A 21,387-nucleotide genomic window follows, 5' to 3' on the forward strand; every position below is an offset into this window, starting at 1 on the left:
AGATGCCAGTTGGTATATATTTTCCAGTCAATGATTTAATTGTTGGCATATGCTGTGACTTTGGTTTTGAAGGAGACACATGCATCAGAGGAAATATTGAGAACATATGTTTTTCAGCTTGCAAATGGCAAAACAGTTTCTCTGTTGAAAGAGAGTGATGGTGTTACTTGATCAGCTCACCATGACTTGGTAATCAGCAGTTGTGTTAGAAGGAATAGGATGGATTCAATGAAATGTGCTCTGGGCTGGCTGCTTTTTGTGCTTCATTACTCCAGCCAGGGAAAATGTTTTACCCCTCACTTACATTGTTAGACATAATGTGCTTTTTATAACTGTTGCTGGTGTTTAGGATTTCCTGTTTGAGGTGTGCTGCTCTGAGATCAGATTTATGAGATCCTTCAGTGATGCTGTCAATGAATTCATGCCATGACGTTGTTGTTTGGTGAACTCTGGGTCCAAGATTTGCATTTTGCAAAGGGATTGTTTGCAGTGTTGCATTTTTAAGGGGGTGAATGGTTTAGGTGAAGCATATCCCCTTGTGGTCTATGGTTAAGCTTCTTTTGTTGCTTTTTGAGGAACATATGCAACCTACTCTTTGGTAATTGGTTTTGCTAGAGGAGAAGCACAATGAATTCATGTTTCTAAAGCACTTGGATGGGATCATGTTATGTCAAGATCCATGAAGCCACGGCACTGAGGACAGGACTAATCACAGTTCACGTCAGGCACTTAACTGAAGACGCTCAGCTGAGGGGCTGGTGACCCAGAGGCTCTTTCTATAAATCGTGAAATGAAGCTGGCATCTTAAGGAACAATTAATCCCCTGTGAATTTTTAAATACTCTTTGGAGATCTCATTTGCTTTCACTAGCTGTGGAGGAAGCAAAGGTTAGTTCAATCAAAGCCCTGAATTTAGAACATAGGAAGTTAATTAAGAGGCTTTCTGCTTTCTAACATTCTGCACTGGGCTGACTGTCCACGTAATAGTCCCTGAGGCTTGTTTCACACTTAGGTTTTCATCCTACCACAGGGATTCCAAGGGCTCTCGGGGGGGAAATAGGTTATTCCCACATGGTGATTTCCTGGCTCCCATCAGCAGCTGAAGATGGCCCCCGACTGGGCAGCCCCAGCACACCCTGAGGGCTCCTGTGAGTCTGCTTTGCCAAGGGCCTTGGTGCATGTCTGATCACGGGCTGCTCAGGAGCTCATGCACCTTCTGTGCCCTCTCCACAGGTTATTGGCAGGGTTTGAACTTTGGGTGTTGGGAGACCCCTCCTGTGTCAGCTGAAGGAGTAACACTGGCAGCTCCAAGGCCGATAGTGCCATGGGACAATTCCCAGGCAGGGGCTGGGATGTGCCTTGTGCTGTGTACTGCAAATGTAAACAGGCCCTGTGTGTTCATGCAGCAACATTAACCTACTGTTCTGTATCCCTGTGCTCCTCCATCTTGATTTGCTGTGGCACCCTTTGTTCTCCTCTTCACTCTGATCACTTTGCCAAGTTGTAGCCCTTCTCCTGCAACATTCCTAGCCTTGATTTCAGTCTACAAGGCATTACTGGTAAGATGTATGGATTTTTGCAGATGACATATTCCCAGACAGAGAGCCAGCATGTGGCAAACACCACAAGCAACCGGAGAGAACTGAAAGGGTTGAATTTCCTCACAGTGATGTGTCCCTGTTAGCAGGCTCATCCATTCTCACTGGAGTAGTTGCTTCCTTACCACTTGCTCTTGGGTAAGTGTGATATAGGTACAATGAATGAAAACGTGTGTGATATAGGTACAATGAATTAATATTATGCAACATTAAAAGCCAATTTCATGTAGCCTGATACATAGTGGAGCCAAATATCAACTTCATAAAGATAAATTACAACCAGCAGAGCTTGCGCAGCAAAGAGAGGTAACCAAAGCAGAACAGTACCCCAGCTCTCAGCCTGGAAAAATGCTGCTGAAGTGGAGTGAGTGGGGGTGGGTTTGCAGCATGGAATGAAAACGAAGGAATGTCTTGTGTTGCTGTAGTCCCTGCTAAATGTCTGGGCTATTTGCTTGGGATAGGAGCTCTGAGCTGTGACTGTAGGTTACTGCTGGACTCCTGCCAGCTTGTTTAAATTAGATTCCTAGCCCAGGGGCTGGGGTGGTCAGCAGGAAGCCATTGTAATTTTCATGCCTTGGACACCAGTGTATTTTCATGAGCTGAAGTGAAGTGTCTCTGGGGATGCTGAATATCTCTGAAACATTTCCTGAGTTCACTTAAGCTCTGCAATGGTATGTCCGAGTCTGTTTTCCAAAGGATGGAGCTTTTTGTTTAGTTAGTAAGGTCTTAGTTCACTTGAGTAGTAGTATGCTTTTGCTGTTGGAACTTAGTGATGAACAGAAGAGGAAGAAAACTGTGCAGGAAAAATGATAGGCTCTGTCTTAGGACAGCTAGGAGTACTGTAATTTCTTTTATGTCCCTGTATTAATTTGTATTTCTGTTTACTAAGGTATTCATGAGATTGTGACTTAAAGCTACTGTGTTAGAGACAGGTTTTTAGTCTGCGAATAGGGGAAATGTTTGGGCCAGCACACAGTTTTAGGTAAAAGAGCAATAGCTGGAGCACCCAGGCAGAGAACCTGTGATTCTGCCCATCTTTGGGCAGATCTTTTCCAATTATCTGTTACTTATACCAATACCATAGTGGTGTGATTTTTAGAGATCTTTAGCATCCCTGTGCACACTAGTTGCTGTCATGTACCAGAGCCTGAGAACCAGAAACACAATAAAAATTCAGGGTGTGGCACAGGCTGGGCCAAGTCCCTGGTGATGCCCTGGTACTTTGCTGAAATAAGACATGGTGTGTACTGGCTGTGGTAATATTTTGGCTGCTCTGCTACAGCATTTGGGGAACATAACAAGGTGCTTAGGTAGTGGTGCTTGGCCAGGATTGTTTAGTCCTGATCTACTTAAACCCCTACCTCTCAGTGTCTTAGGACATTTCAGATATCTGTGTGGTTGGCTTTATTTTGTTAGGGTTTTTTTTTTTTTATGTCTTGGGTTTTTGTTTGTTTTGTTTTGGTCATGTCTTTCCCTTTTTAAATTTTACATAAGCTGAATCAAATCACAGGATATTCATGTGACCTACCCCTGAGTCACAGTTCTCTGTGTTAACCACAAAACCACAAATCACTTTTTTCTCCTTGAAATGTTTATTCCTTCTTTTCATTTCTTTCCTAGTCTGACTACTCATCTTTTTATCTTCTTTGTCTCTGTATTCAGCACATCACTTCCTCAAAGTTTCCACTGACCCTTTTCCCTCTGAGGTTCAGTGTCCCTTCTCAGTACTGCCTTCCATATCTCAGGATTTCTTGTCAGTCTGGAGTATCTTTTGCCTATACACACTGAATCCTGGTGGTGAAGTGTGTTGGTGCTAAAGACAATATATTCTTGCTCTGAAAGAGGTGCTGTGTTACCCACAAAAAGGTTTGTGCAAGGGAACACATAATCATGGAATGGGTTGGGTTAGAAGGGACTTCAAAGACCATCTAGTTCCAGCTCCCTGCCATGAGCAGGGACACTCTGCACTAGTTCAGATTGCTCAAAGCAATCTCAGCTTCTGTCACTCCAAGTCCTTGTCCCAAGTCCTTCTCCAGCTCTCCTGGAGCCTTTTTAGGCACTGGAAAGGACTGTAAGGTCTCCCTGGAGCCTCCTCTTCTCCATGTGAGCACCCCCAGCTCTCTCAGGCTGGTGCCAGAGCAGAGGCACTCCAGCCCTGGGAGCATCTCCAGGGCCTCCTCTGGACTCTTTCCATCAGATCCATGTCTCCATGTCTTTCTTGTGCTGAGGGTGGAGTCTCACACCAGAGCAGAATTGTGGGGGAGAATCCCCTCTCCTGACCTGCCAGGTGGTGTTTGCCTCAGAGTGAATGAGGCTGGTTGCTAGGACACACCTCATTCCCACTTCACATGTTGGCCATGGGAGTGAGTACTTTTGTAGATTTTGCTCTGGTTGAAAATTGGACCAACTGACCCTGATACTTTGTTTTCTGAAATTGTGTTGAATCTGTTAAGTTACACTTTCCTAGAGTTGTAACTGTTGTGGACAAAATAATTATTGTTCTGTACGGAGTCCTTCTTCCCTCTCCTTTAGTGTCATGTCTTTTTCTGATCCCCAGCCATGAGTGCTGCTTGGCTATCCAAGATTCATTCCCAAAGAGTCCAGGTTAGCAGAGGTTGAAGAAGCTTTTTAGTTTGGGATCTTGATTAGAGTGCATGAGCCACCCTGGGGCTGAGCAGAGGAGGTGATGGCTTGTGTTGTGGTGGTTCTGGCCAGCAGGACTGGCAGAGGGCTTAGCTGGCAGAGCCGCAGCAGGCAGGGAGGGAGCATCCCTAGTGCTAGTGAACTGGAATGACTGAGTTACATGGGATCTGTATATGAGGGAGAATCTGGACAGTCTCTGTGAATGCTGACAGTGGGGGGAAAATGAGGCTGCTTTGTGTGTCAAGCTTTGTTCTCAATATTCCTGCTGTGGCTCGTGCTTAGGGTGTGAAAAGTGGGGATCATGTCATTACTGTAAAATGTTGGCCCTTTCTCTACCTTCCAAAGTTGACCTGAATGTAATTCTGTTACCCATGTAATTCTGTTAGCCATGGTATAAGGAGATAAAAATAATGACTGTTGGCTAAATGGTATTTTGAAGAATGGCAATTTTACCACATCAAGCAAATCTTTTAATGCCTTGGTGGTTTGGCACAGCCTCCAATATGATGTGTACCTATGGCTGGGACATTTTTTAGAGGGAAGGGACAGAAATACTCCCCAGTCTAGAGGTATACGGTACGGTCTGGAGCTGGAGCTGCAGTTTAGCAAATGGTAAGAGTCTGTATTCCTTTCTGGAAAGGAGGCAACTGAAGAGATGTTGTTGCATTACTGCTTTGTGGGGATGAGTCTTGGTTCATCTCAAACTATCCTTTTTGCAAAACAAACAAATAAGAAAACCCCTGAATAAGTGAGGCATGTTTTGAATTAACTCATTAATTTGCATAAATCTTGCTTAGAGGTAGATTTGAATTATATAAAACTTTTTGCTCTGTAGAGAATTTTGGCTGTGGGTATTTATGGGATAACCCAAGTCCATCTCACCTTGTGTTGTTTAATGTTAAGTATTAAACACTTGCTTAGTTACTTTCAATGGAATGTCCCATTGTGTAGATATAAAAGCCTTTTTTTTCCCAGTTTGGTATTCTGTCTCTGATCAGGTTTTGATCTCCTCTAACATGGAGTAAATCCAGAGTAATTCCATTACAGTCAGTGATGCTAGTTTGGATTTACACCAGTACAACTGAGCTCAGAGTCTGGCTTTGGTTGTCTGCCATCTTATTTTGCTAAATATTACATCCTTCCCAAATATCCTTTCTCATCTTGTCTTCAGACCTTGCTGGCTCCTCCTACTTTACCAAATTCCAAGAGTAACAATATAGGTGAAGTTTACTTGATGAAAGATTGTTTAAGCAGGGTCTGGTTTTTATTAGCTCAGCTGGTTTTCATTTTTTCAGCTCTGTTTGAAGTCTGATTGTGCTCAGGCTGGGATCTGGATCCATCCTGCTTTTCCTACTTGACTCAATTTTGTCCATTAGAAGTGCAGTGTTTCAAATTACAGGGTGCTCCCCGACATTATCGTTCAGTAAGAATTATGTGCCTCAGTGATGTTTTAAAGCAGTTTTTAACTCCAAAGATCAGAAAAAAGGAAAAATCAGTACCTTTAGGCATTACTGTTAATCAGCAACGTAACGTGTTTGGAAGGGCTCAGTGAATGTGAGATGTGACTTTGGAGAATGAAATTAATTAAATTTTTCCTGGTTTTGTTGATATTTCCTTTGTAGAAGTGTACACTGAACTTTCTTACAGAGTATTTTAATTTATCATGTGTGAAGGACAGCTGGAATTTCATCTAGGCTGTTCTGTTAGTTAAATAGGGTTTATTAGTCAGGTTTGCAGTTTGGACAGTTTTATCTGTGTTTATGTAGTTTAGCTGGACACTGGGGTCTGGGGCCTTGTAATCATTCCAGAATTAATCTGTAACATTTGTCTTAACATTTTTACAGTTGGGCTTATGCTGGAATAGTATTGCTACATTCATGTGATGATAAATAATCCTGCCTAGGATATCCAGCCCCAGCTCTAGGGATAAAGAAGGGATAGGAGATGGGAAACACTGCCTCATTTAGTTTGGAGATTTCAGGCACAAAGTTAAGCAAAACACTTTGGAATGTTTTCATATATATCCTGTTGATTTTGATACCCTTTTGACATATCCTTAAGTGTTTTCCTGAGTGGGGCCTGAAGATTTTCCTCTGGCAGTGAAGGGGATGTTTGGCAGAACTGGTGATTTAAACCTGAGCCATCCTGCCTTAATCATTTGGATACCTTTTTGTACTGCAGACACCTGAACAAGATCTTCAGGAGAGACTGGATGACTATCCATGTCTGTACCTGAATAGCTCCTGAATTCCATGAAATTACAGTCTTCACTGTGACCATTCCAGTGGGCAGTTGGTACAAAAACATGGTGCCTTGAACCTGCCCAACAGGCTGTTGTTTAAAGAATTAGTGATGCCCTTGCAATCTTTGTTCCTTGGCCACCATGTTCAGGAAAATTGCCTTGACTCTCAGTGATGCAGGAATTCCGTGTTGGTTTGTGAATGAGTTTAAGATGCTGGAGGGGGGAGCCAGAGAGAGTTTGCAGCTTGAGCACTGAGTAGCACATCAGAGCAAAGACAGGACCAGTCTCTAAGGGAAGGATTGAAGACAGGCTGGGAGAGCTGTGGGAGTTCACCTAGAGAAGAGAGGTTTCTGGGGAGACCTGAGAGCCCCTTCCAGTGCCTAAAGGGGATTCCAAGAGAGCTTGAGAGGGACTTGGGACAAGGGCCTAGAGGGACAGGAGGGGGAATGGCTTCCTGCTGCCAGAAGGCAGGGTTTGATACTGGGGAGAAGTTCTTCTCTGTGAGGCTGGGGAGGCCCTGGCACAGGGTGCTCAGAAGCTGTGGCTGCCCCTGGATCCCTGGAAGTGTCCAAGGCCAGGTTGGAGAGGCTTGGAGCAACCTAGTGGAAGGTGTACCCGCCCATGGCAGGGGGTGGAATGAGATGAGTTTTAAGGTCCCTTCCAAACCCAAGCCATTCCATGATTTCATACCATTCACTAGTGGCATCCTCAGTGACTCTACTTGCTGCAGCAGCTCAGGAATTAGCACTCACCCTTCACTCTGTTGACTCATGAGGGGAGTGGTGACCTGACCAAATATCCAGTGTGAGCTGTCAGACTGTATTTGAAAGGACCTGCCAGTTCAGAGAGTGGGTTTTCTTCCAGACACAATGCAGACCCTGAGAAAATATGCTTTAGATTGACCTACACAAACAGTGCAAGTCAGGTGGTGACATTGATTTTTGGTGCTTGATGGCTTTATGGTCCCAGATCCAAATTCCCCATAGAAGATATCTTTGTGCTCTCTGTTGTATAAACAGGCTGAACTAGTTTAGTGAAAACAATCATCATGGTAAATGCTTCTGTTTTTAAGCTGTAATAATTTTTTTAGAGTAAGTTTGGTAATTATTTAGCAATCGATTATTTCATTGCCCTGTGAGAGTTCCATGTTTTTCCAGTAGTCAACTGAGTACATTCCAGTCTGTTTGGACTAGGCCAGATGGAGAGTAAAACTGGGAAATACAAGGTTCAAGACAAATGAGTTAGTCTAAATTAATTTCTATCTAAACATAAATAGTGGCATTATTTCAAACAAATTTTATAAGATGAGTGAACAGAAAACAAGGTTTTGCCTAATGTATTCCTGTTTAGCTGATTAGGGCAAAAAAGTTAATGTTCTCATCCTCTTTCCCTCCTCCCTGTTCACATCTGCTTTTTGAGTTAGTTTGGAGCATGCTTGCATTTTTACACTAGTAAAACTCCGTGGAATTTTGCAACCCACAGATAATATTTAATGTTTCCCTCTCTTCCACAGCTTCCTAAAAACTACTGAGCACTGAAACCTGCATCAAGAGCAGAAATATTCTGATGCTGTTTTTTTCCTTCTTCCAAAGCCCTGAAACAGCTTTCTTCTAGCTGCTGAGCTCCCGTTGTTGTGAGGTGTACCAGCGCTCCTGTGGGCTGTGCTGTGTCTGTGGGTCAGTGCAGGGGCACTGGGCCCATGTGGGGAGGTGATAGAGATCTGCACAGCTGGGATTCTGCTGCTGGGCAGACAAGGCTGGGCAAAGCTGCCCGGATTAGCAGCTCCCCAGTTAAGCTCTCGTAGATCCTGCTGTAACGAGCTGCCCAGAGTTCTTGCTTGCGTAGAGGAGTTGGCAAAAGGCAGGGTGGTTGTAAGGGAGCTTGTTGTAAACGACTCAGACCCTGAGTGGGGATGAGCTATAAAAAGTTTTATTGAGAACTAATAAAAATACACAAAGCAAAAGGGACAGCGCTGGGAGCATGGCTCGATGCCAGGGACTTGTTCACAAAATGGTGGCTCCGCCTTTTATACACCTGGGAAAATTGCATCAGCAACATGAATATTTATGAGTGGTCATACGCATTTTAATATTTTTCTTATATGTACTTGACTCATCCCAAAGTCTGCCAGTTGACCTTCCTCCATTGTCCACTGGTGAAGACCATCTCACAGCTTGACTGGAGGTGAGGGGTTACCATGCTGAGTTCCCCCAGGGACAAGCGTCCCCCATCCCCAGCTGTCCCATGCAAGGGGCACAGCCTGGCCTTGGACACTTCCAGGAATGGGGCAGCCACAGCCTCTCAGGGCAAGTCCTTCAGCTTGTTAGGGCAGCTCATCTGCTTTGAAAACTTCTCATACCCTTGAGGGTTTAGGTAGACTCTGAAGGATGCTGAAGAAAGGACCTGGTGAGCTTTTTAGGATTTTGAGTCCTGCAGGGATCCAAGTCACACTGAGACAATGACATGCTCTGAGTTCTTGGCTGACCTGCTGGTGATGAACTCTCAGAGCTGGAGAAGCAACCTGAAATTCTTCCTGGACAAGTTCATGGCTCTTCCTGCTTTGGGCTTCTTTCTGGTCTTTTCTCAGTTGATATTTAAAGCTATATTGTTATATAAGACAGGAAGAAACAGCTTCAAGTTGCTCCAGAGGAGCTTTAAATTGATATTAAGAAAATTTCTTCTCTCAAAGTGTTGAGAAGTATTGGGACAGGTTGCCTAGGGAAGTGTCACCATCCTTGGAGGAATTTGAAAGCTGTGAGGATGTGTCACTTCTGGACGTGGTTGGTGGTGGCCTTGGCAATGCTGGGTCAGTGGTTTGACTTGATGATCATAGAGAACTTTTCCATCCTAAATGATTCCATGATTCTTTATTATAAGGTGTTTTGCTATCTGAATGAGATGTCAATTTTATATGACAAACGACTAGGCAGAAATGATGCTTAGACATGGATTGGGGGATAGTTTACAGACCACAGAGTGTATGTAAGTCAGTGAACGTGCAGATTCCCTTTCCAAAGTGACAATTAAATATGTGTGTCTTGCAGCCAGACCCTCAGCAGCATTGAGTGTGAGACTTCTGTGCAACAGGATTCATTTACCAAGCAGTCATTCTCACGGGTTGTGTGACTACTGTGGGGAGAAGTTCTGGTTTTCAGATCTCCTAGCAGATTAAAACCATCAAGTGAGTGTAGTGCTGCAGAGGGGGGAGAAGAGCCTCTGTATCTCTGTGTAGATGGCTCCCAGCAGCCCAACTCCAGGGATTGCAGCCTGTCTTAGGGAGGAGAGCTGCTGGGAAGAACCAGAGGCTGGGCATTCTGACTGCTGTGGCCCGTGGAGAGCAAGGAGACACATGAGACCACTGTCACCGCTGAGCTGTTCTGGCAGTGTGGAGACACTGCTCAGGCTGGCCCGACTCCTTTCCCCTTCCCCTGGGTTGTGGTCAGCGTTCCAGTTTCTCAGCCTTGGTTCTCTAGACTTCCACAAGAAGTTTATCCCTTACTTGAATGGTTTCTGTTTAAAAATGTTTTTCTTGGTGCCATTTAGAAAATGACACAATTACAAATGATACAGGCAAAAGTGAAGGGATGGGAGAGAGCTGCTTCCAGCTGACTCGCCAGTTACCAAAGTAAACAGTGCTGTAATGAAGATTTTGAGAGGCTTGTCTGGCCATGAAAAACTTGCTATATCTTTCTTTTTAAATCAGCATTTCAATCCAAACCACATATTTTTAAAAATAGAACTAAAATGTTTCAGTATCCTCTTTTTCTTGGGTTGGCTCTGTCAGATAAGCTATTTTGCAGTCTTATTTTCTGCTTCTTTTTCCCACTGCTTTCTTGTACAATAGAGTCCTGCAACAGCCCAGGTTAGAAGGCACCTCAAAAAAATAATCTGATTCAACTTCTCAAACAGAGCCTTGCCAGGAGTAAGAAATGTGTCTGATAGGTAGAAATAGAAAATTACTTATTTAGAAAGTTAGTAATAGATTAAAAAAAAAACCAAAACAAACCAGAAAGTTCGTGTTAACTTGGAACATCAATAACAGCCCTTCTTTGAACATCCTTAAATGGGTGTTTTAATTTCAACTAATCAATGCCTCTCTATTCGCAGCAGTATTTGAGGCATCACTGGACCCTTGTTAGAGCCCTAGGGATAACATTCCCAATGGGATATTGTCAGAGTGAATAATTGCTGTACACGGACAGTGTTATCTGCTGTAACATTCCATGTTCTGTCAGCTGCACATGGATTAGTTCTGTGAAGTGGAGACTTAGCTGGAATGATGCAGAGATTTGAATTTATAGTTGTAATGCCTGAAAGGACAGGATTGGGGTTTCTAATGGTTTTACATTGGTAATCCTTTAGCAATTCAGTTTATAGTGGAATACTTGGATGGGTGCTGGAGTCTGTTCTAACTGAAATCAGTAAAAACTCTGTCAGTTACTTGGAAAGAAGGCAGATGCATTTCTAGTAGTAAAAAGGAAATAAAAGAATATTTTAGGTACAGAGTAATCTCATGCAGAATATCTGAGTTTTGTACTGAATGTGACACTTCTTTCTCCCAGCAGCTGGCGTCAGATAACTTGATTTTTGTTATGCTTGGACATCTGCATTCTCAATGGATGGCAGCTGGATATATCCTAAAGCTTTTTTGAGTATCTGAATCATGATGTTCATGCACATGTATGTATATGTGTGCAGGCACACACAGATCATCTCCTAGAACCTTGGTTTTATTCTAGAATTTTCAAAATTAAACTTTTTTCTTCCTTGTGTTCTATTGAGAATTAGGTAGTTTGGTATGAAAACTGAAGGGACTCTATTTAGTAGTGCTTGAATTATGCAAGTGTAGGTAGGTCTGTGTTTAATGTCTGTCTTTTCCCTTTGTTTTGGGCTAATTGAATAATTATGTGGTTTGCTGATACTTTGCTGAGCAAAATTTAATTAGTGTTTCAAGGATTGTGTCTGCATCTGAAGGAATTCTAGCTCAGTCTTTACTTTTTTGTGTTTCTTTTAGGGAAAACTTACCACACTCTATCTGAGCTTCATATCCAACAGTGATGTTTTTTTTCCCAGGCCATGTAACTCCCTCCAGCCAAAGAAACCTCCAGAGAACCATTTAAACCAAATACACCATAGTGCATCTATGGTCAGATGGAGAGCCACCATGGGGGTCAGGGGGATGGAGCACCTCTCCTATGGGGAAGGCTGAGAGCATTGGGATTGGTCAGCCTGGAGATGAGAAGTGCTGCGGTGACCTCACTGTGGCCTTCCAGTGCCTGAGGGGAGCAGGCAGGAAAGATGGAGAGAGACTTTTTACAAGGGATGGAGAGACAGGACAAGAGGGAATGGCTTCCTACTGCCAGAGGGCAGCACTGATTAAGTGTTAGGAAGGAATTGTTCCCTATGAGGGTGGGGAAGCCCTGGCACAGGATACCCAGAGATGCTGTAGCTGCACCATCCCTGAAGTGTCCAAGACCAGATTGGACAGGGCTTGGAGCAATCTAGATAGTGGAAATGTCCCTGCCCAAGTGATGGACCCCAAGATGAACTTTAAGATCCCTTCCCACCTAAGCCTATGATTCTTTGATGATTTAAAATAATCTTTTACCATGTGAAGGCAAACCCCAGCATAAGCTTATTAAAGAGCAGGATAGGTTTAATATAAGAACATACTCTGGGAAGTCCTTGTGTTCCCATGGTCTCTTGGCAGTTTTAACAACTGATGGATTAGTGCCATGGTCTCCATAAAGCTTGTTGGGAAAATGGCTTCTTGAAGAAAACACTGACTGCTGCTTTATTAATAACTCGGGGGTAATCACCCCTGTTAAGTACTGTTCCTGCCTTGGAACTTTGGTTTGTGCTACATGATGGGGATGTAGAATATTTCCCCTCAGCCCAGACTGAGCAGGACTGGGTTATCCTGCTCCCAGGATGTTCGGGTTGCTGATGGTGACTTTATTTGCTTACAGGGTCTGCTTTTCTATAGCTGTGGGTTCTGATTGCATTAGTAATTCCATATCCTTTGGGAAAGCAATGCAGCTGCACTTTCAGCAGGAAAGAGCCAGTTGCTTTTCAGTTTGCTGATGTCTCAAGACCAGAAAGTTAACTTGGCTTCAGTAAGGTAGCTCTCTCCAAGGATCTTCCAAATCTCTTTGAAGGAAGCAATCTGGGAATATAATCTTCCAAGCAGAAGAAGCTTTTAATTAGCCACTGTAATTGAATTAATTTATCCTTAAAATAAAAGAAGCTGTGACTTTTTTTGCCAGTCAGCCACTGGACCCCTCTTATGATGAGATACACTTGGAGACACGGTGGGAGCCTGAGTTCCATGAAGAAGGAGGAGTTTTACGGACGAGGCTGTGGTACCCTGCAGTGCCAGGAGGCTCCCGATGGTGGAGCTCAGATATTCCCGGCCGACAGCAGTGTGGACAGCAGCTCAAAATCAATCATACTAGATGTCACAGTAAAAAATTCATTTTGTAGTGCAATATTAAATATAAATTGTGAATTTAAAATTGTGTTTTAAATCCCTCTTGATTTCACTTCAGCATGGTAAGGTAATTAATCACAAAGCAGCACTGTGAAATGGGTAGTTGCATTTGTTCCTGCCTCATTCCTCAGTGCACGTTCTTTATCCAGTGCTGTTACAAGTGTAGAAGGAGCAATGCCAAAATACACAAACCCAGAGATGAGACAGAAATAGACCTGGACTGAACTGGAGTTCAGTCTGGAGAAAGAATTTAAAGAGCATTATGAACTGAGTTTTACTCTGTTCAGCCTGTTGTTAACAAGGGGAAATAAACACAAACAGAAAGTGAGCTGATGACCTTCTCAGATGTTCAGTGGGAGTTGGGAGCACAGGCCAGCCCTGGGATCCAGCGCTGCTCCCAGGCTGGACAGTAAGAAAGCTGTGTCTGCAGTCCTTATCAGCTGTTTGTCCTTTACTGTAGGCTGAGTAAAGCAAATCGCTCAAAGCTTTCTCCCCTTGTGTCTGCTCGTGCCTTTTGTTGTTGGAAAAGCAAAGCAGCCCCATGAATACCTGCAGCAGTGGCAGTGCTGGACAGGCAAGCACAAACCCCAAAGCTCTGGGCACGCAGGAGATGCAGGAGAGCACAGTCCTGGACATACTCAGTGCTGGGATGGAGCTCATGCTCAAGGCTTGGATGTCAGGGACCACCTAGTTGTAAAGAGTTGCCATAATCTCCGTGGCTCGCTCAGCCCTTGGCCTCTCTCAGGGCCTGTCAGCCGAGTTGCCAGCCGTGGCTGTGTGCTGGGACTTGGGCAGCCATCCACGGAGGGCTGGCCAGAGGCAGCAGAGTCAGCTCAGACACAGCTCTGTGGCCCCTCTGGGAACAGACCTCCAGGCTCTGCAAAAGCCTGAGGTGGGGCTGCTCCAGATTTCAGCATTCACTATATTTGTTTGTCCCCAGAAAGGAAAAAAACTTGCTTTGTGTCATTTTTTTTGGGACATTTAATAGCCACTAAAGTCATTACTTTAAATCTGAACCACATGGACTCAAGTTTTCTGGTCTCTTTGCCCATAGCTGTGCACTAGCAATAGACAACAATTTCTGGCCTTGCAGTGGAGCTAGAGGAGATGTTCAGATGGATTACTTCCTCAGAGCAATAATCAGCCTGTGTTTCTGTTGCATTGAAGCTATCTTTTTCTCATTTCCAGCCTAAGGGGGTAGTTTTTTAAATTAGGATTCCTTGGTTAATGTGATGTGCCACTCATGCAAAGGGTTTGAGAAGTTCCATGACTGTTCAGTGCATCACCCATTTAAGAGAGCGTTTGTAGCAAATCTGGATTTATTTTAACCATCTCTGGGTAGAGGAGGTTACTCTGCACACGCTGTGGTTTGTGACTGTAGTTCTCAGAAGGTGGAGTTAACAGTGTGCTGGGCAAATCTGTCCCTGATTTTTATTATTTCTTACTGCATGTGGTTAATAACTTTTAGACAACTTGAGGCTTGTAAGCTAAACTTGGTGCTTGTTGCAATAGACAAAAGATGAGAATAATAGATTTTATCCACTCTGGGTCTCCAAGAGAGCTTTCTTTTCCAAGAAATGAAGCATGCATAATGCTTTTTTTTGTCATTGTTATTTTCCTTAAAAAAAAAAAGTCATGAGCTCATAACTATTAAAACAATGGGAAATAACAACATAAATGTGGCATTTGCTAAGGCACATTGCAAGTAGAACTTGTGTTGCATCTTCGGTCGCTGAATTTCAGCCAGGCTCTGGCCACTGTCCTGAGATGAAGAGTTTGATGCATGAGGTTGGTGGCCCTTGCCATCTGTGAGGATGGAGCTTCATCAGCTGCACTGGTGCTGGGTTGGGCTGCTTAGTAGGGCTCTGCAATTCCCAGGATAATCTGGCTTGTCTGTGAACAGCCAACTCAAGAAAAACTGGGTGAACAACTGTGAGCAGTCTGACTCCTTCATGTATCCTGTTAGACTTAGTAGTCATAAGTCATAAGGCTGAAAAATGATTTAAGAAATAAAAAAGTGAGTGTAGTAAGGAAATGTGAACTTGCTGGGCTGGTTTGGCTCATTTCTCTCTGGTAAAAGTTGCTCATTGCAGTTTCTGGGCTTTTTAAAAAATTCATTATAGCCAGGTTAGAATCTGAAAGCAGCTGAGTTATGAGGAAATATCATTTAGGAGGAAACTTTAAATAGCCTATTACATGTTCTAGTGGTAAGCATCTTGCCTTACTCAGTGTTCCCTGAATCCATTGGGATGTGTATTAGCCATGGGGTGTTAGCCATGGCTGTAGGCAGCATCTCTAGTGCTGCCTTGTGCTCCTGGAAAAATTCATAAAGGTTTCTAATCACACAGTTCCCATCATCTGAATGGGAGTTGAGAGTGTCCTTCACTTCAGAGCACAAAGCACAAGGCTTTAAGTTTGGTCTTTTTTACTATGTGGTGGAGTCAGCTTCTTGGTTTGGTAGTCTACAACAGAAATTTGCAATCAGTTAAAATGGAGCAGCATTTTTTGTGCATTAAAACATCATGCTATAAAACAGCTTCTGATCCTGTGTGCATGTACTTGTCAGCTGCGTGATGAGTAAAACTATTCACTATTATTTGAGATGTCAGTTACAAGTGGTTTTCTTCTATGTAGTCTCACCTGTGTGATGACCCTCTCTTTAAGGAGAAGGAGAGCCCTGTGAAGCACTTCCAGTGGCAGCTTATGAGGGATCTGTAGGGGAAGAGCCTGCAGGACCCAATTTGCTGTTGGAAAATTGCAGGTTTCTGCTTCTGTGCCCTCAGGATGGACAGCTGGCTGGAGCCTGGCTGGAGCAGCTCTACCATTGTTCTTATTCTCTGAGTTCTTGGCAGTGGCTGTTTTTAAAGGTCTTCAGAGGCATTATAAGCAGAGCCTTGCAATGGATTGGATACAGTTCTCTTCTTTCTCTGAGAAGAGCATTAAATCAGATAAACCTTGGTGCTCAGCACCCTTAGTAAATGGCTCTTAGGGAATAATTGTACACCAGCTTTTTTTGGGAGGGATCTTGGTTTAGGCATTTAAACTGTCTAATCTGATTACTCGTAATCCTTGAGTATTGCTTCATTTGTGGTGAAAATTATTTGATATATGTGTACTCACACACATACATATATACACATATATACACACATGTATCAATGGGAAAGTGAGGATTTGTTTATATGGGTATGTGAATATCAATCTTCTGACATCAAAAACTGTCAGAATTACCACAGCCCAGTGCTAGACTTGTCAGTCCACTTCATAAATAAAAAAGAATGTGGAAGATAATTGTCACCCAGTTTTTTTCTGTGTATCCTGTGTTATGAAGAGATAACTAAATATACTAACTATAATATTAGTTTTTATTAGTATATAATGTAGTTGCATAATGTAACATAGTGTAATTATTTTGATATTATATATAATATGACATTAATATTGTGATTGGAATATCAGGGATTTGTTGCTATACTGTGGTAGGCTTTGGGATTTTGGTTTTTTCTATTTTACTTTTTCATTTGTAGTGTCATAATTTTGAAACTTTTATTTCTTTGGAAATATTCAAATATTTTGAGGCTTTTGGGGGGGATATCTTTGCTTTATTTAGTTAGTTAGTTTAATTCTGTATATGGCTTTGCATCAGGAAAGCATCCTTGCTGTGAATTAGAAGAAGGAATTCTGTGGGTGAGAGCACTCCACAAGGTTTAGCATCTCTGCCAAAATTCCTTCAGCTACCATGTATATCACTTAGAGCTTTCTTATTCCTTCTGGAATAAACAAATCCAGTGTTCCGAGTTGATGAGAGGTAGGCAGAAGACTTCCATATTCCTTTGCTAGATCTCCTAAAGCACCCAGCTGTCCAAAGCAGACATTTGGTGCAGATGTGTTCCGTGGTCAGGACTAGGGGAGTGCCAAATTTGCAATCACCGTCAGTGGTAATTATGTGCGATTGTGTGTCATGGGGAAATCTGTGGGTTTCCCAACATTCTTGCTGCTCAGCTTGTACATAAACATGTGGCCATTTGAGGTGTGGCAGAAAGCCATGGAAAAACAGCAGACCCTTTTGGAATGGCCAGTTTATTAGGTTGCTGTGGGTTTTTCTCCTTATTTACCAATGAGATGGTTTTTACAAGACTAGCCCCAGAAAGGAAGCATAAAAATCCTTGGTCTCTGTGTTACTCAGTCATGTGTTGTCATAGTTTAATTGCTTAGGTGCAAGCTTAGATGCCACAGTGGCTATGTTGACTTATGTGATTTCAGTTTTGGAAGTCCAGGCTTTGCTCAGGGATGTGCAGCCATTCCTTTAAAATGTTTCCTTTCGGCTGGTACCAGTTTGTGGGTGTGCAAGTCTGACTGTTGATTCCTGAGTCAGTCTGGAAGAGCTGAAATTTACACTGTATTTGTGAGGCCGGAGGATTGAGTTGGTGCCTCAAAAAGATTTGCTGCCATTCTGGGGCTGTGTCAGCTTTTTTACCTTTGCACAGCTCCCTCTGGGTGATCATGAAAGTTTTGGAGTAGTGAGCAATGGAGAGACTCTCACAACGATCCAGTTCCAAATATTCCCGTATCAGTCCCTAAAAATGGATTCAGATCGCAACATGAGAATGGAAAACCACACCTCCCCATCACTGGAAGTGTCCAAGGACATGTTGGACAGAGCTTGGAGAAACCTGGGGTAGTGGAAGGTGTCCCTGCCCATGGCAGAGGGTGGGACTTGATGGGCTTTAAGGTCCCTTGCAACCCATTCTGTGACTGTGTATTCTGTTAAGAGTATTCCATATGTCAAGCTTTGCTTAGAGAGCTAATGAAGGTGAAAAGCTTATTATTTTCTTCTGCTTGGTGTGTTTACAGGGTGTAATTTCTGAGTGAATATTCAGTTTAAACTATGCTTGTTATGTAAATTTAAATCACTTCTCATCTTGCTCTTTCTTTTTTATATTTTGGACACTTTGAAGATCTGTGTTTACCTGTGTTGGTGAAACAGCCTTATTTGGGCTGTACTTGTAGGTCACCAAATGAGGATGAAATAAACTGAAGCTGGTGAAGGCTACTAAAGCTTTTCTGACAGGCAGGTCACTTAAGCTGGTGGCACAACAGTACATGAAGGACAGCTGCTGGGTTTTTTAGGGCAAGTTGGTGTGTGTTCAAGTGATGAGGAGGACCAGCATCACCATTCAGACATGGCCTGGGTTGTGGAATCAGCTGAGGACACCTGCCCTGCACGGTTCCTGCAGGGTTCTCTGCTCTCTCCTGCCCACAACATTTGATGCTGACCATGCCTCGCTCTTTGGCCCGGGTGCTGTTTCCCAGCTGAGCTCTCAGCAGAGAGCAGCTGGAACTCTGATCCTGCAGGAATCTGGCCAGGCTCCTCTGGACATTGGTGCTGCTGGAGTCAGCCCGTGCTGCCTGTGGGGGACTAAGGCCAAGTTCTCAGCCCATCTGACCTGATGGGCTGTTTTAGCTTAGCTGAAGGAGTATTGCTTTTCAGATCTTTATTTTATAGGGTAAGAAAGCCTTTCCAAAGGATTTACCGCTCTAGACTGAAACACTGAATCCCTCAACGGATGGGAATAATGAAGCTAGTGGGGTTACTGTATGGATAAACTCCAGTCAGTGATGTGCTTTAGAACAGAGCTTGGCAAGGGGGAGATTGGAAGCAAAACAACTTGGAGGTAGCTTTATTACAGGTGTTTGCTGTAAAGGATACCCAAAGGCAAATAGTGCCAGGGGGAGCGGGAGCACAGCAGGATGAGGTATGTGAAGGAACATAATGGCTCTTTTAATGATAGTGCAGCATTTTAGTACATGGCATTCACAGATAAATGACTCACAGCCATACAAAAAAGCCTTGGGGACAGTTTAATGTTCAAGGAAAGGTTTTGTGTGATCTCGTGGGTGACTTGCAAAGAAATGAAACCAAAAGACATCCATAAATAGAGCTTGCCCAGCAAATACTGGTGTGATTAGAGTAGACCTTGGTGATGGCAGTTGTTGTAACTCCAGTGAAATAAACCTTTGGATTGTTTAAAAAGGAAAAATGTCTGCATTATATGGAAGATAAGTGTGTATTAACTTTTATAGAGCTTGGAAAGTGCTGTGAGGTCTGCTGAGGCAGCACTTCCCTGTAAGCTGCAGCTGTATTAAATTGGCACCGTTGCAATTTCATGCTTGGCTTTTACCCTGACAGCAGAATTGTACCCCATTTGGTCTGTCAGGACTCAGCTGATCTCTTTCAGTGCCTTGGAGCACTCAACTGGCAGAAATCTCTTCATTTGTGTGTGTGTGTGTTTATTTATTGATTTTTGGCATAGCACCCTGACTGCGCTTGCTGAGCTGGGCAAGTGCCCATGGCCAGGGCAGCAGTGCCTGCCTGGGCCAAGCAAAGAATGGGGGGCACTGGTGCCAAGGCAGATTGAGGTGAACAGGCAGCAAATCATGGCATAGGAACCAGCTGGCTGGAATCACATTTGATACCAATCAGGAAGGCAGCTGTGTGAGGGGCAGCTCCACGGGATTGGGAAATGCTCACATACATGCTGCTGTTGCATACCCCAAGCAACTTCACTTGCATGTCCTGCCCTTCCTCAGTAGCCAGACATGACAAATGCTATGAATGAAGTTGTTTCTGCTTTGGTTCATTCTGGCAGCTGCTCTAGATAAGCTAGACTGGGGATAGAGCTCACACTGGGATATTTCCAGAGCTACAATTTTTTTTTTCAGAGAAGAGATGTGGCAAATGCCTTTTCTTTCTTTTTTTTTTTTTTTTTTTTTTTTTTTTTTTTTTTTTTTTTTTTACAGGAGTGAAATTGCAAAGCCAAGTATGTATGTTTTGTACAGAGAGGCCTCTTCGTGTTCTTCATGTTTACCTAGAATCACAAAATTGTGAAATGGTTTGGGTTGCAAGGGACCTTAAATTCATCTTGTTTCACCCTCTGCCATGGGTAGGGATACCTTCCACTAGCCCAGGTTATTCCATGTCCCAACCACCCTGGTCTTGGAAACTTCTAGGGATGCAGGGGCAGCCACAGCTTCTCTGAGAACTCTGTGGCATGGCCTTCCCACCCTCACAGGGAAGAGCTGCTTCCCTATTATCAAGTATCTTTTAAATGTGAAGCCATTTCCCCTTGTCCTGTTCCTCCAGGCCCTTGTCCAAAGTCCCTTTCCAACTCTCCTTGAGCCCCTTTAGGTGCTGGAAGGCTGCTGTGAGATTTTCCTAAAGCCTTGTTTTCTCCAGTCTAAAGAACCTCTTTCTGGAAAAATACATTATTTCTTGGTCCAGCAACATTTGTTCTTGGAATTTTTCTTCCCTTTTCATTACTAAGAACAATTAAATGTTTGATCAGAATCAAAAAGGAAAGGCTTTATGTGCCTATAAATGTTTAAGGCACATAAACATTGGTAATACTGGAATATTAAAGTTACCAGATTTGAAATCTGGTTTCAGTACTGGGAATATCATTCTCTACTATTTCTTTCTGTTCAATGCTTTTAGTTTCATTTTTTTGCTACCATGTATCTTTGGATAACTCAGTTCTCTTTGTATTTCATTCTAGAAATTGGTCCAGTGACAATAACCACAGATCCCAAGAAATTTCAATTTGAACTCAGGGAACTTTATGTTCAGGTGAGTAACTTGTTTCCTGTGTGGTTCTAGCAAAGACTGTTTCCTCACACCATTCTTCCTCTTGTGCTGATATTCCTGCTGCAAGCATTCATGAGGATGTAGATCACTTACCTCTGTCATTTTGCCTGCACAAACTGTCAACTTCTTGCTCATCCTAACGTAGGGTTATGATTCATTCCTTTGTCTTAGTTCACATCATTGTGTGGAGACTTGGTTTGATAACACAAGAAGGAATAGTTAGGTAATGCTAACATTTAGTTGGCATTGTCATTAGTCCAGCCACTTGTCCACAGACACTTTTATGGACTTCTGCTGTGTTATGGATATTATATTCCATGAACACCATTCAGACAAGAGGGCAATAAGACCCATCAGGTTTTCCACAGGTACTGCCTTCCCTGCTGTGGATTACTTGGCACTTAGTGATTCAAAGGCTTCTTAGAATCACAGAATATCCTGAGTGGGAAGGGACCCACAGGAACAACCCCTGTCCCTGCCCAGACACCCCAACAATCCCACCCTGTGCATCCCTGGGAGCATTGTCCAAACCCTCCTGGAGCTCTGGCAGCCTTGTTGCCGAGCCCATTCCCTGGGGAGCCTGGGCAGTGCTTACCACTCTTTGAGGGAAGAACCTTTCCCTGAGCTCCAGCCTGACTCTGCCCTGAAACAGCTCCAGCTGTTCCTTCGGGTGATAGAAAGAAAGGAGGAAGTACTGGAGTGGAGTTATCCTTACTGACAGAACATATGCTCCTATTGTCCTGTCTTTAACCAAGGAAAATGCTTCTGAC

At 43.4% G+C, this 21,387-nt stretch overlaps 1 protein-coding gene across 1 annotated transcript in view; it reads left to right on the plus strand.

The window, feature by feature from the left end:
* Positions 1-21,387, plus strand: part of HMCN1 (hemicentin 1) — a 164,485-nt gene that overhangs the window by 9,895 nt on the left and 133,203 nt on the right. Inside the window, exon 2 of the mRNA XM_021525146.2 lies at positions 20,529-20,599. Coding sequence (XP_021380821.2) covers positions 20,529-20,599 — 71 coding nt within the window. The remainder of the gene's footprint in view (positions 1-20,528; positions 20,600-21,387) is intronic.

Source organism: Lonchura striata, chromosome 9 (genome assembly GCF_046129695.1).
Source record: "Lonchura striata isolate bLonStr1 chromosome 9, bLonStr1.mat, whole genome shotgun sequence".
NCBI lineage: Eukaryota > Metazoa > Chordata > Aves > Passeriformes > Estrildidae > Lonchura > Lonchura striata.